Below are 13,980 nucleotides of genomic sequence, written 5' to 3' on the forward strand. Positions count from 1 at the left end.
CAGGCTGCCCAGGGAAGTGGTGGAGTCACCATCCCTGGAAGTATTTAAAAGATGTGTAGATGAGGCGCTTAGGGACATGGTTTAGTGGGCATGGTGGTGTTGAGTTGATGGTTGGACTCGATGATCTTAGAGGTCTTTTCCAACCTTAATGATTCTATGATTCTATGAATATCTAACCTGTTCACAGTAACCTTGAGCGGTGAACTTCCACATAGAATTGGTTTGGGTGCCTCACTATTAATAGTGGTTTTTAATTAATGTCTTACTTTAAACAGTTATTCATTTTAGGTCCTGGTTATTAGATTGAAAAACTGTATGTAATGACATAAAAAAGAGACAAAACTTTCAGAAGTCTCCAAGATACAATCAACAATCAACTTTGATGCCAGTTTTATAGCGTCACTTGTCTTCATTCAGCTGTATAGGGATTTCAGATACACCAACTAATTGAAAAGCAAGGTGTATTACATGATAATGCAACTTTTGGCATGTGTTTCTGCAGCTATGCAGAGACACAATGTAATACTCCATGGTCTACCATGCTGACAGATGTCAGGCTATCACCAACATATTTTGGCAGATGAATGATCAGTCCGGAGTGTAGGTGTATGCTAATTTGAGGGCTGGAGCAGTCGAGTGTTTTTAAATATTGGATCAAGCACTAGCTGGTGTAAGACAGCATGTGGTGTGGCCAGCTATTTTGCTGACTGTGAATTTAAGTAACTAACTGGAACATGACCATCAATTTCTTACTGTCTTACGCCTAAGCGTGTTGTGGTGTGTTACATTGCTGTAAGTATTTTCAGAAAACATACCAGGGGTTGTAAAAAACAATTTTAATTGCTTGCTTCCCCTCCTCTGAGGAAGCCATTTCTTTTCTCTGATTCAGTAGAGCGATGCTGGCTGAACAGGGTTTGGGGGTGGGAGTTGAGCTGGGTAGCCAGGATGGGCTTTCTTTGAGACTCCACTCCTCCGCTCAGCAGGGAGGGAATGATGGGCAGAGGAGAGGCAGCGCGTAGGGCAAGGGGAGCAGTCATAGAGCAGGAGGAACAGCAGAAGGCCTCCAGTGGCACTGTAAGCCACGTGCTGAGAAGGCAGCGTTGTCTGTTCATGAACGTGTTTGCTTGAAGTTGGAGTAATGGAAGTTTCTTCAGACAAGCTACGCTTATGTGATTTTCCTATTTGCTCTGTATTGGTGCAATAATTACTAATTTCATGACTGCACTTGGGCAGATGTCAGCAAGGACTAATTCTTTTCCTACACTTCGTCTGAGGCTCTTCCCGAGCTTTCTTATGTCACCAAGTTTCTGCCCCCATTCTCCTCTACAGACAGCGTCGTTCTTTGTAGCCAGCAGATTGTTCTTCCCCTACCACTGTCACCCTTCTTCCTTATCATTCTTCAGGCAGAGATAGCAAACCCCATCTATAAGCAACTCTGTTGTCCTTCTCAAAGTTTATTTTTGATTGGAAGTTTAAAAGCTAAAGCTGAAAATTTTCAGCATATTTCTTCTATGCATTGAGTTCTCGTATTTGTGAATCTCTGTATTGCTCTCTTGTGACTTTTGTGGTTTTTTATTGAATACAGTTTTTATTATGAAATCGCATGCTGTGAGTTATAAAGTTACACTTTTTTCTTACATTGTCCTTCCACCTGTAATTTGTGATCATTCTCTAACATGCTGCTAGAGCAGCAGACGCCTCATTTTTATTCCATCTGCGTGTAGTGCCTTCCGTTATTTATTTCTTCAGGAATTTCTAAAGGAAACAAGTCTTACAGTTTGATTTTGTCTGTATATGTCTATCTGTCAGTTGCCTTCCTCTTCTTTCAGTAATGTCTGAATTTATTCCTATTAACTGAATTTAACAGAGCTATAAAGTTATCACAGAGAATTTTACCCCTCTGTCAAATATGGTTGATATTCACCAGAAAATTTAGTGGTAGTATTTTCCACAGGTTTCACTGAACTAAATGAGTGGGTAGAAAACTGACACCCTACAATTCCCAGTTGAAGGAAAGGTTTCTAAAGGAGTTTGGTCCTTAAGAGATACCAGAGAATCCACTTGGGCACTCAGCCTTCAAATACAAATCCATGTTAAATAGGTCTTCATCAGTTCTGCTGCTCAAAGAATTAATCATAATCAGTTCAACCACTTGAAGGCTAGAGGGGATGTTTATGTTTGTGTTGTCTGACCTGTTGCACCCCTAGATGGGGTCAATTAAATATTAATTGCTGACATGACTACTATGAAATACTCTAGGTTGGTAAGAAAGTATTGTAATCTTTGTTAGGACAAAGGTTTAAGGTGAGAAGCCCTTGCTGTCCTGTGGTGTCATAAATATTGTTCTGCTATTGCTGTCCGTCTCTGAAGTGACCATTCGCCAGGCCTTAGAAATATGTTATCTGAGGGAGAAGCCACAGTATCTTTCTGTCTGACCTCTTTCACTGGAGCTCATTACACCAGCACAGCATGACAGCCGGAGTCAGAAAGAGCAGCAGTCATGATTAAAAAAGCATGGGTTTTTCTATGTATAATGTGATTGGTTTTATGGGTGGTGGAGGGGTTGTTTAAAAGATTCCTGTCTCTAACTCTTGAAAAATGCTTTTGTATGTTAACACCATACCCAGCTTTTAACATACTGCCATAAATAACCCTGATGCTAGCCATAAAAAGAAGTGTGGGGGGGAGAGGGCAAACAATAATATCTGGATGCCAGATGGCACCATCGTAGTGATGGGGCCAGTTCAGTAAAAAACAAAAGGAAATTCCTGACATGCATCAGTGGGGCGGACAAAGCCCTCAGGGAACTGGAGATGGACAGAGAGGCCAGTGTTGCAGTCACCCAATATCTCTTTCTTACTTTTCAGTAGGTATTTATGTTTCCAAAGACATGTAAGCTATTTTATTTCGGGTTTCCCTGTGAAATAGTTTCCATCATGGTGTTTGTACCTGATTCACAGGTTAATAAGTAATTTTAAAACGTCCTACAAATGTTTTATTTTAAAAATAAAGCATGTTATGGTTGTTGGATTGCCAAAAAAAGTAGTGAGGGCATACACAGATGCTATCAACTGCTAAGTTATTGCTTGTCCACTTCAGTGTCATGCAGTGAAGAGGAAAAAGGAAGTTTAGGGAAACTTCTCCACATTAAGATCTAATGGCAATAAAATTAAACTATGTATGCGGTCGGTCAGCAGTGCAGCAGCCTAACATTAGATAATGACTTCTACCTATTAATTCAAGGAACCCCTTTAGACAGTCCCCACTACTTAGGATTTATGTGTACTATCTATACAGGAGAGAAGAAATTATCTTTCCCTGGGGAGAAAGGGAGCGGTTAATTTATGGAGAGCACCAACAGTATAGAATGATTTGACACAAAGCTGAAGGAAAAGGTCACATTCAAACTAAACTGAAGAGAAACTATAGAGGGACAGATTGTAATCCCTCAGGTTGGAACTGGACCTATGCAGCTGGCTCTAGTGCCATTACTCTTACAGATGGAGCCCTGAGATTTTATTGACGAGTGGTCACGACCTCTGTTTCACTTCTCTGAACAATGACACCAGCAGCTACCCAGTGCTATGTGTGAGCATCCTGTGGTGTTATCCACACCTTAAAACCTATGGAAAGGTGGCCTCTCATGGAGAAAAAGGACAGGTTTGCATTTCAGCTCAAGGCAAGGAGTCTGGAAGTCTGAGCTCAGTTCCCAGTTCTATCACAGAAAATTTCTAAGCCTTTGAACAACCCACTGAGCATTTTGTTTCACCAGAAGTATCTGATTTTAGGTGCCTTAATAGATGGGTACCTATGCCTTCGAACACCCAGTCTTACTGGTATGTGCAGTTCTCAAAACCTCAGACTTTGTCTGAACCATGGATTTACCCAATGATGGATTAAAAAAAAAAGCATTAAGCAATAAAAATTAAGGGCAATATGTAATTAAGTAGCAGTGAAGAAAATAAGATCTTTTTCTCCATAGCTCAAAAGACTTCAGCCTATATACACACTTCTTTTTTATTTCATAACACACACTGTAGGAACCCAAGTCCTAGACAGAAAAGGCTGTGGCTATGTACATCAAGTGTCCTGGAGATCTTCACAAATCTTGGCAGGGCTGTCCATGGGTCTCACCCTGAACCCACTATGACCTGCTGTGGAAGGTCTCCCATTACTGAGCTTTGATTCTGTCATTGTGTTTCTCTTCTTCTGACTTCCCCAGTTACGTATATGTTGTTATATGGAAGGGAATATACACCAGTCCTTAGCTGTGCCCGGAGTTTGAAGGAAAAAATATCATTATCCCAAGACTAAGTACTGCCATTGTCATCGCTGTTTGCAACTTAAATTTTGACATCACTTTTGCTGCCTTTATATACAAGTGATCATTGTGTAGCCCATTTTAGTCTACAAAAGCTGGATTTTTAAATACATTCCCTTTATATAATTTAAAGAGAGGAATTTTTTCTTTTAACACTAGACAGGCTGTTGTCTGAAAGGGTCATTCTCATGTGTGAATGTGAATAATAATATCTACAAATGCAAATAGTCCTTGCAAAATTGAGCTGGGCAAGTGTTCATGTGTGGATGAATTTCTGTGGACAACTGCAATCACTTGTACTTGCAGGTCCATTGGATATGCAGTCTGAAGGCTGGACTGCTGTGCATTTCACAGTTTGACCAATATTTTGTATAAGTGCTTTACATACAAACACGGTAAGTTGGTTTTGCTGTCATATTAAAATTTCCTTAAAATATATTTTCAGTGATTGTAGTACACTACAAAAGCAATGACCCAAAACCAACTCAGTGTCACGCCTGAATGACTCCTGCAGAAGTCCATCAATGCCAGCGGCATTACATTTCTTTTCCTCCATTCCTAGAACACATTATGCAGCCCAGTGTAGGCTAATGTGCATATGACAAATGTTGCAACAACAGTCCCTTCAGCTGAATACAAGCTTGTGCAAATTGTGAAATGTCAACAGCTAACAAAAAACACTGAAAAATACAATGCCTCTTTTAAATCCAGAACTCACTATTTTGCAAGGGTGTTCATATAAGGGGAGAAGGTTGCTGGTTTATCACTGTAAAAGTGCCCACAGGTCAAGAAAACAAGTATACATATTTGTGTACAAGCACCATCCATTTTTAAACCCCAGTTTTCTTTGGAGAGTATTCTACCTTGCATTCCAACCCTTTTCCTTTTTCAGCTTGAGAGCACTGCTGCCCATGGAGATGCCCCTTTAGGCGGGGATGACGGGCAGAGTGACCCTTCAGCCGTTCCACAGCTAGATGCTGTAATGTAGCCAGCACTCTGGCAGTTGAGTAGCAACAGACACGGTTAAGTCAGTCACAACAAAGCAAGGTCATTATTTTCCCTCCTTCCAGCTTTCACCTTTCCACCTAGTAGTGATCTCTCTAAAATATTCATCGGAGCTCTCAGAACACACTTACTGCTGTATTTTTTCTTTGTGAAGAAGCATTGTCATGTCTGCTGTGCAGAGGAATAAAAGACGATGATCTTTGATGCAATGGCAACATGCCAATCACTGAGAAGTATGCTAAGAGCTATGAAATACAGTGGAAGGTACACTAGATGCAGAACAAATAACTTTAAACCCATGGAACTGACTGCTTATTATTCCCATGTTTTGTGCTCACCATTTGGCAACATTTATCATTAGATATTTGAAAGCCTGGTTTTATGATGTTGGAAAATTCAGAACCATTGTATATTTATACTATACATTCAAATGACATAAATGTTCAGTATCTAATGACAAGTCTTGTATGGAGATTTTGTTTGCAGGGTTTTCTTGTTTTCCCCTCCTTTTTTTCCTGCTTTCAACTCTTGATTCTACCAATTCCCTCTTTAGCAGCCAACAGTTATATTAGAATTAAATTACAGTTCCAAATTTATCACTTAAAAAGTAGAAATTGGGCCTAGAAAGCCGAATAAAATATAATTTCCTAAAGGAATTTCAGTGTTTTCATTATGAGTTGCTGACTAGGGTAAAATAATATAATATGTGGCATTTATAGATCAAGCCTTATTTGAAAAAGGATCCGCTCTGCTTTAACAATGTTATTACTTCCCTTTTGTGTCCTCTCTTTTTTGTTCCTGTGTTTGTATGTGTGATATATATCATGTGTAAATATTCTGAGTGTATGAAGTATCTCTGCTTTTCTAAATGAGTAATTTTAATACCTGGCAAAATATCATCCCTTTTGTTTTGGAATACAGCAGCTCTTCAACAAATCAAAGTTACACAACAATTCACAATGTCAAAAAATATAAGGAAGACAGCTTCTGATGAAGACCAGTGCCTTTTTTTTGTAACCTGATTAAGATTTCTACCTCTTAGCTTGTCAGGTCAAGAAGCTATACATTTAAACTAATCAACTAGTCACAGTGGCTGATACGGACTGTTTAATCTGTGTCAGGAGATTTTCCACACCAAAGTAGTATTATAGCAGTTGCACAGTCTTAGAGAAAACAAGATGAGTGGGCCACCTGTACTGTTAAAGACTATAATCCTTTCAAAATGAAGGATATAATCTTTGAAACAATACCACTATTTTAAGATAAAATGTCTCAGAGTAGGGAAATGGGATCACTTTGCATCATTAGTTTCTCAAAGGCTTTGCTCCAGGAAGAAATATTGCAGTCTTCGTAGCAGCATTATAAACAGTTTCAAATGTTCCAATAATATATACAATCAGTTTCTTTTTTTTCTATTACTTCCTGTGTATAGTGCTAGCAGTGGATATCAGATTTATAACAAGATGTTATAAGCACCCACAGAAAGTGGGTAAAGAGATGCACACTCTCTGCTTTAGGATAATATGCTGTTCCAGTCAGGGATCCTGGTACATACACGCTGCGGGGGCACCCGGTTCCTTTCATGGTTTTGGATTCTTTTTTTAATCCCAGAGTGAAGGCAAAGTCCTTTTGTCAACTAGCGAAAAGCAGGGGATGAAAAAGAGAAGTGCGTAAAAATACTTTCAAAGATGCTGATCACAAAACTAAATTTCCTTTTTCTTCCTATCAGACTGTTCATGGGATTCACAAGGTGAGAAATGAGTTTCCCATAGCCCCTCATAGCCCTAGACCATAGAAGAGACAGACATGTGCATTGCCTTCAGCCCTGGGTAAAGCTGTCCAAGTCGGGTGTGCTCTACCTAAATAAAGACTGAAAGGAGAGGAATACTGTCAGTGACAGCCATGTTTTAGTCAAAAATACATCCCATAAACTCTGATTTATTTGACAAATTTAGCTAATGCATATGATTAGGTGCTGAAAGACCTAAATTTCTGTCAGGCAGTTGACCCTATCACAAAAAGCTTTCAGTTCACTAGCTTAACACTCAAAAATATCAGTAAAAAAAAACTTGCTGAGTTTGAAGGAGCTGACAGATCCCAAACACTTACTGTTCATGGGAAAGCATTATCAACAGGGGTTGTTCCTGTGAGATTCTTAAGGGATCAGTGCCAGATCCAACTACTCGCTCTTTTGTTCCAGCCCTTGAAGTATATCTACAACCACTGTCTTAGAATTTGCCCGTGGCAGAAAGTTTGGCAGAATGGCCAAAAGGAAAGACAAGACAGTCAGACAAAGCTATCTGAATCACCCTGTAACCTGGATTCATTACTGCAGTGCTTTAATACCACCAACATCAGGTATCTAAGCATAAGTAATGCATGTCATGGAGTACCCTGGAACCATTGTTTCCAGAAAGATTTAGGAATCAGCATAGATCAACATGAGCTTAGCAAAACAAGGTGTGTTACATTTAAACAAGTTGTTAATGATATGATATGGAGTTGACTGTGACCCTTCTGCTTGATGTTACTTTGAGTAAAATGCTAGGCCAACTTCCAGCACTGTTTTTTTTTTTTTAAGATGTTGAATAAGTGGTGACAACACAGAAAAATTGAGAAATTATTCCATTGTTGAGGAAAAAAAAAGAAAAATGGAATTCAGTCTGTTTTGCTTATTGTAATGATGGCTGCAAGATGCTTTTATTAAAATATGTATGGACTTTCAGAGGCAAAAATTGGGAACATCTAAGGATTCCTAATCAGTGAGACAAGAACAACAGCCAAAGAAATCCAGACTAGAAATGGAACACTGTTTTTGTATGAGAAGGGAAATTAAATGTGCTGGGGGGGTGGCGGGGGGGAAGGGGAGGGAAGCAGCTAAAGAAATGCTGGGTTCTTTATCTTTTTTATGGTTTCAGCAACCTGTTTAATACTTATAGTGACATAATTGTGATATCAACTAAGGCAAAGGTGATCTGGGTTGAATACTAGCAAAAAGTATCTAGTGGGATCATGATGCAGATTGGGAGATTGTAGGATGCCTTGCACTGAGATGTTTTAGGATCAAGGCTGGTGCTCTAAGCGTGCATCTTTCTTCCTGGATATAAGGAGACACTCCACATGAGTACTTGAGAGCCATTCCACTGTTGCCATTGAGTTGTCAACAATATGTCATGGCTCTTATGTGTATTTCATAATAGCCCTGTGATGAGGTGAAGCATTTGTTTCTCATTAAAGAGAATTTGGCCTGGACATGACTATACTGCTTCTGCTTGCCTGACTGCTTGTGGACGTAACTTGCCTTGCTCTGTTCCTCTCACAGGTTTATTCCTGAGGCTTGGTCCACCTGTAGTGTCACCTGTGGAGTGGGCAGCCAGGTGCGGCTTGTGAAATGTCAAGTGCTCCTCTCTTTCTCTCAGTCTGTGGCTGACTTGCCCATCGATGAATGTGAAGGTCCCAAACCTGTGTCTCAGAGAGCCTGTTACAGTGGTCCCTGCAGTGGGGAGGCAACTGAATATATCCCAGAGGAAACTGAGCTGCTGTATAGCAGCTTGCAGGAGTTTGATGAGCTCTATGACTGGGAATACGAGGGATTTACAGAGTGTTCAGAGTCCTGTGGAGGAGGTAAGTGCAAAATGTTTCTGTCCTGGATTTGCTTTCCCTTTTCAAGTGTGTGCTTTGCAGTTAACACCCACGGACATGCTGCTTTGCTTTAGCTATTTAGAATCATAGAGTCATTTAGTTTGGAAAAGACCTTTAAGATCATTGACTCCAACCATAAGATCATTGAGTCCAACTGTATTTAAAAGGCATGGATGCAAACTGTGAAAATACACATGTGCACAGCATATTTTAGCCCAGGACTTTCAGGCTCAATGCTCAGGCTGTCACCAAGTGGTCTGGTGATACAGGCTAAGAATCATGTGTCATTTTTAGTTTTTATCTCTTGATTTGTACTGTGCAAGTATAAACATGTGGAAGTAAATTGTCCTCCCATAGCAGACACATTAAATTATTGATATTCTAAGGGCTCAGCTGGTTCCCTAACTCCTATCACTGAGTGACATTAGTTCCGATTCCAGTGCAAAAGAAAACATATGGTAAAAAAGCACTAATGGTGTGATTGTCTGAAGCTAACAGGCTTGGCACTTGGAGTTTCTCAAAGTCAATCAAGGTCTCAGGTTCCACATGTTATTAATGCACAGTTCTCTGCTACCCTTTTTTTCCCATCATTTTGTCTAGCTAGTTCTGAGAAATATGTCTACTCCAGTATTTTTTAAATTAAACCTAGACTTCTCCAGCTGCTGTCTTTTTACATTACAAGCTTCAGGCTATTTAAAAAAGGATTATTATAGATAAAAACAGAATAGGTACTGTAGAACTGGAAACCACTCAGTGCTTTATGAATGGTTAATAGTGTGATCTGTACAGATTCACCAGCAATCAGTTACAAAGTTAAAAAACACAGTTAGTAGAAAATAATGCAAAGGTTTTCTATGCTTACTTTCAGCTTGCTGATGGTAGTCAGTATTTAGAGCAGCTCACAGAGAGCTGTCAGACCGTTACCACTATTGCTTTGTTTCCTACACAAAAAATATGAACTAGTGTATATTAAGTGGTGACAAACACTGACTTTACAGGAGGAACTGTCATATATAGTGAGCAGTAACAATTTGTCACACACTGTGAATACCGAAACCTGAATAGCTTCTAGAAATATCCTCTTGAAATGAATATAGTGACTATATGCGTATTTTTCAAATATAACTCACAGATACTGATATGACAGAGACATTTTGCTTTACAAATTTAATCTCTTTCAATTGTCAGCGAAAATTGTTAGCCGAGATTTCTTTTTGTCTGACGTCAACTCCAAATTTTCCAGATTAGCAGATGCTAAGTCAGATATTTTTGTAGCCATAGGTGCAAGACCAGTCAAACTAATTTTATTGTTTTTGGAGTCTCAAGAGAAGAAATTGGATAGATGCAGAAGTAACCTTTCACCTCCCAGAAGTAGCAACCAGAAGGAATTAGTCATTTAGTCTGCTGTTAGTGGCTGCATTTCCCAGAGCTGTCATCAAATATCATGTAACAATTATTCTATTCTGGTAGATATAAACACAGAAAATCTCATTTGATGGTATTTTGCAAGTGAACTTAACCAGCCTAGATTCATGTCCCACCCTTATACCTTTTTATATTGCAATTTCCTATTGAGAACTGATTTCTTTTTTTCGGGCAAAGCAATTTTAAAGCAGACAGCTTTTTGTTCTGGCAATATTGTGCAGTAAATAATGTTTAGGATTCAGTTATTTGGCAAATAAACTTCCTGAAGTTCATATATATTTTTTAATTATCTCTGTACCATGGAACTTCTGATGGATAATCAAAGGTCTTTATATTCTCTATACATTCAATGATCCATCCTTGATTTAAAGCTTATAACCATTTGCCGCATTGACCTATCAAAAACAGAAGGACAGGTGTTATCAGTATGCTAAGCCACACTCAGTGTGAGACTCAAGAAGATGAAGGAAGTGATTCTGAGCACATTTGTCTGCTGCTGGAGCAAGCTACATTTTTTTTTTTTTTTTTTTTAAGTCACTGGCACAAACTATTAGAGACAGAAACTTCTGTCAATACATAGTCTAGCAGCCACAGGTTAAATTTAGGCAGGAGCCTTTTTCTTCAATACCCATGCTGTCAGGCAAGATTACTGGTCCTACCGGTACCTTTAAGAGATAGAAAGTTGTAAGATTCTCTGAAAGGAAATTATAATGAGCAGAGTAGAATGCCGGTAGGATAGACTAAAATTACGGGAAATACAATCAGAGATGACTTAGGTGACAGGAATAAGCACAGGGAATGAATTCACTGGGAGGTTTGGGGCACATTGAATACTGAAAAGTGAAGAGCAGTAGTATCAGAGCTTGGCTATATGAATTTGATAAAACAAAACCATCAATCTGAGAAATGCAGAAAAGGCTGAATTCAAGACCTCACAGTCAATCACTTTTGGATAGTCAGCACTAAAATGAACAATGCAAAAGTCTTAAGGTAATTGATAATCATTGTTCAAGAGCTCATTAGTGGCACTCTTAAGAGAGGAGAAATTGAAGCTGAGGAAGTACACTCAGTTTACAAAATTTTGATCTAAAAAGAAAAACATCCAGCACATACAGATGGTGAGTGTGCTGTATCCCCAGAAAACAGAATGTTGTCACCAGCATGTGGCAGGACTCAGTGGTTTCTTTCCACAAAGTTAAGAAGAGTACTTCCGCAGTTTCTGAAAGTCTGGATTAGCAGTCCTCCTCTCCTGGCTTCATCAGATTGGTCTTGCTGTCAGGCCTGCACAAGTGATCAATGCAAAGTAGAACACAGTGTCATTTCCCATCAGGTAGAGAACTACCTCTGTTCTGCAGCCAGCAGCAGTCTGTCCTGGGGAGTCCATACGCCTCTGTTTGCTGTACACAATATGATAACCTGCTCCAGAGTAAAAATGATTGAGCTGGAAAGATACTTATTGTGGCAAGGTAGAGAACATACTGTTTAGGTGTAGAAATTTCATTGGTTTCCTTTCCTAGAAATAAATCACTACGATTTGTTTTATTCTTTCAATGGGCTATGCTTTTTACAATTTTTTAAAGTCTTTTGGGAGATTACTCAAAAATATGGGGCCACCTTGTGAAAAAGGAAACTCACAAGAATATTGGCTGACTTCAGGGACTTTGGTGATTTCGATGTTGATGTCCATGTCCAAAAATGTCAAATTTTCTTTCTTCTCTTCAGCACCTTGAGTACAGTGGCGACACTGCCTATCCTTGAGTCATAGACATGCCCTGAATAGGTTTGCACATGTAGGAGTCAATAAAAATTGCTCAACATGCCACTTTGCTGTGGGCCTCTCCTCAGTCTGTACTGCATATGAATAATTGCAGGAGTACCGGAACTGCAATGAGTTGCAGCACTTCGGTCCTGTTGAATAATATGATATCATTGTTTGCCTAATGACATATGCTCTGGCATTAGAAACAGCAAAAGATATTGTCAGTTCTGTTACACTGCTCTTGGAACTGTTCAAGCTCTTCCAACACTGTTTTTTTTTTTTTAAACATTGGTGTCCTCAAAAGATTATGAGATATTTTGGAAAACTAAATGTTGGTTTTGAGAAGATGATGCAATTGTTATGAGTTCAGATAATCTTTTCCTAACTCAGGAAGTAGGGATGAATGTAAAAAGCATAATTCCACTCTGCTTGAACCACTGTGGATTAGATTTTTAGGAAGTTTAGGCCAATCATTATCCTCAGACCCCCTGGGGAAGAAGTAAAACCTCTCTCACTAAGTACTCTTTCCTATGGCATGTAGAGTTGCAATCCCTGATTTTCTAGCTTCCTAACCTTGTGGTGCAAAAAACCCTGTAATATTCCTGCATTACTCGTAGGAAAAGTGAGACAGAGTAACTAGTATGTCCAAGAGTACATAAGGAATTTTGTACCACCAAGGATTTCCTGAGTTAAAACGTAATCGTCAAATCTTCCAGCTTCTCTCTTAGTCCCAACAGCTACCCTTGTTCTGTCCCAGCTCTCAGATACACTCTGCAGGTTTGCATCTTCAGTTTAGGTGCAGGTCTGCGGATGCAGAAATGTAACTGAGAGCAGCTGAATTGTCTGACCTTGTTTTACTTTACTTTTGCATGTGTAGCAACCATACTGTTGCTTAAAATATAGCATGCTGAAGTCAAGGCCATCTTCACACCTTAGCTTGCTTGACTGACAAATAAACAGCCTCACTGCACTCATAGTGAGAGGATGAGTCACTAGAAAGCACTGGAGAATCTTCTGTTCAGGGAAGGTAAGTGGTGAAGGAACATAGGGACTTTTCACTGCAATAAGACACCTAGTGAGACTGAAAGCCAGGGCAAGTAAAAGCCCAGCATCCCACATGGTGTTTTGATCAGGTCGTCTCCCAGCTGGCTGGGGAACAAGATACAAAAGGTGCAGTAAGCAATGCATGACTGTGTCTGGAAAATTGCAAGAGTTACAGATGAAGGCTTTTCCCAACAGAAGGGAAAAAAGGATCTGCAATTTCCCCTACTCAGTCAGTACTGTCACGTACACTGTGCCAAGAAATGTCCCCCTTTGGTAGACATTCACACCATACTCCTCCAAGACCATCAGGCAGAGCACTTGGATGAGGAGAGCAAACACCCCATTGACGTGCAGGAAGCAGCCTCCTCGCTCTCTGCAGCCAGGGCTGCAGCCCTGAGCTGGCAGCCCTGGGTGCGAGGCTGTGCTTCCCCACGTGCAGCAGAGCCAACGCAGCCCCGCTGGCCCCGCTGGGCCTGAGTCTGCCCTCAGCTGTCCCTCCGGGTACGGAGAGCTGGCTGTGACCATGTGTTGTTGTGTGCAGGTGTCCAGGAGGCTGTGGTGACCTGCCTGAACAAGCAAACCAGGGAGACTGCGGATGAAACGCTGTGTGTAACCAGTCGCCGTCCTCCACAGCTGCTGAAAGCCTGTAGCCTGGACCCCTGCCCCCCAAGGTAGGCTTCTTATGTCTTATCACCAGGCATACATTTTTTTCCAGATTTAAGAGAGATGTGATCACTGATGAAGTTGAGAAACTGATCTTCAAGCTCCCCATGAATCTGAGGTG

General features: G+C 40.1%; 1 protein-coding gene across 1 annotated transcript in view; it reads left to right on the forward strand.

Annotated features, from left to right (window-relative positions):
* Positions 1–13,980, forward strand: part of ADAMTSL1 (ADAMTS-like 1) — a gene marked incomplete at its 5' end in the record, with an annotated part of 86,543 nt that overhangs the window by 25,619 nt on the left and 46,944 nt on the right. Inside the window, 2 exons of the mRNA XM_009581705.1 lie at positions 8,649–8,950; positions 13,738–13,867. Of these exons, the coding sequence (XP_009580000.1) occupies positions 8,649–8,950; positions 13,738–13,867 (432 nt within the window). The remainder of the gene's footprint in view (positions 1–8,648; positions 8,951–13,737; positions 13,868–13,980) is intronic.

The sequence above is a fragment of the Fulmarus glacialis genome, unplaced genomic scaffold, assembly GCF_000690835.1.
Source record: "Fulmarus glacialis isolate BGI_N327 unplaced genomic scaffold, ASM69083v1 scaffold22747, whole genome shotgun sequence".
Classification (NCBI taxonomy): domain Eukaryota; kingdom Metazoa; phylum Chordata; class Aves; order Procellariiformes; family Procellariidae; genus Fulmarus; species Fulmarus glacialis.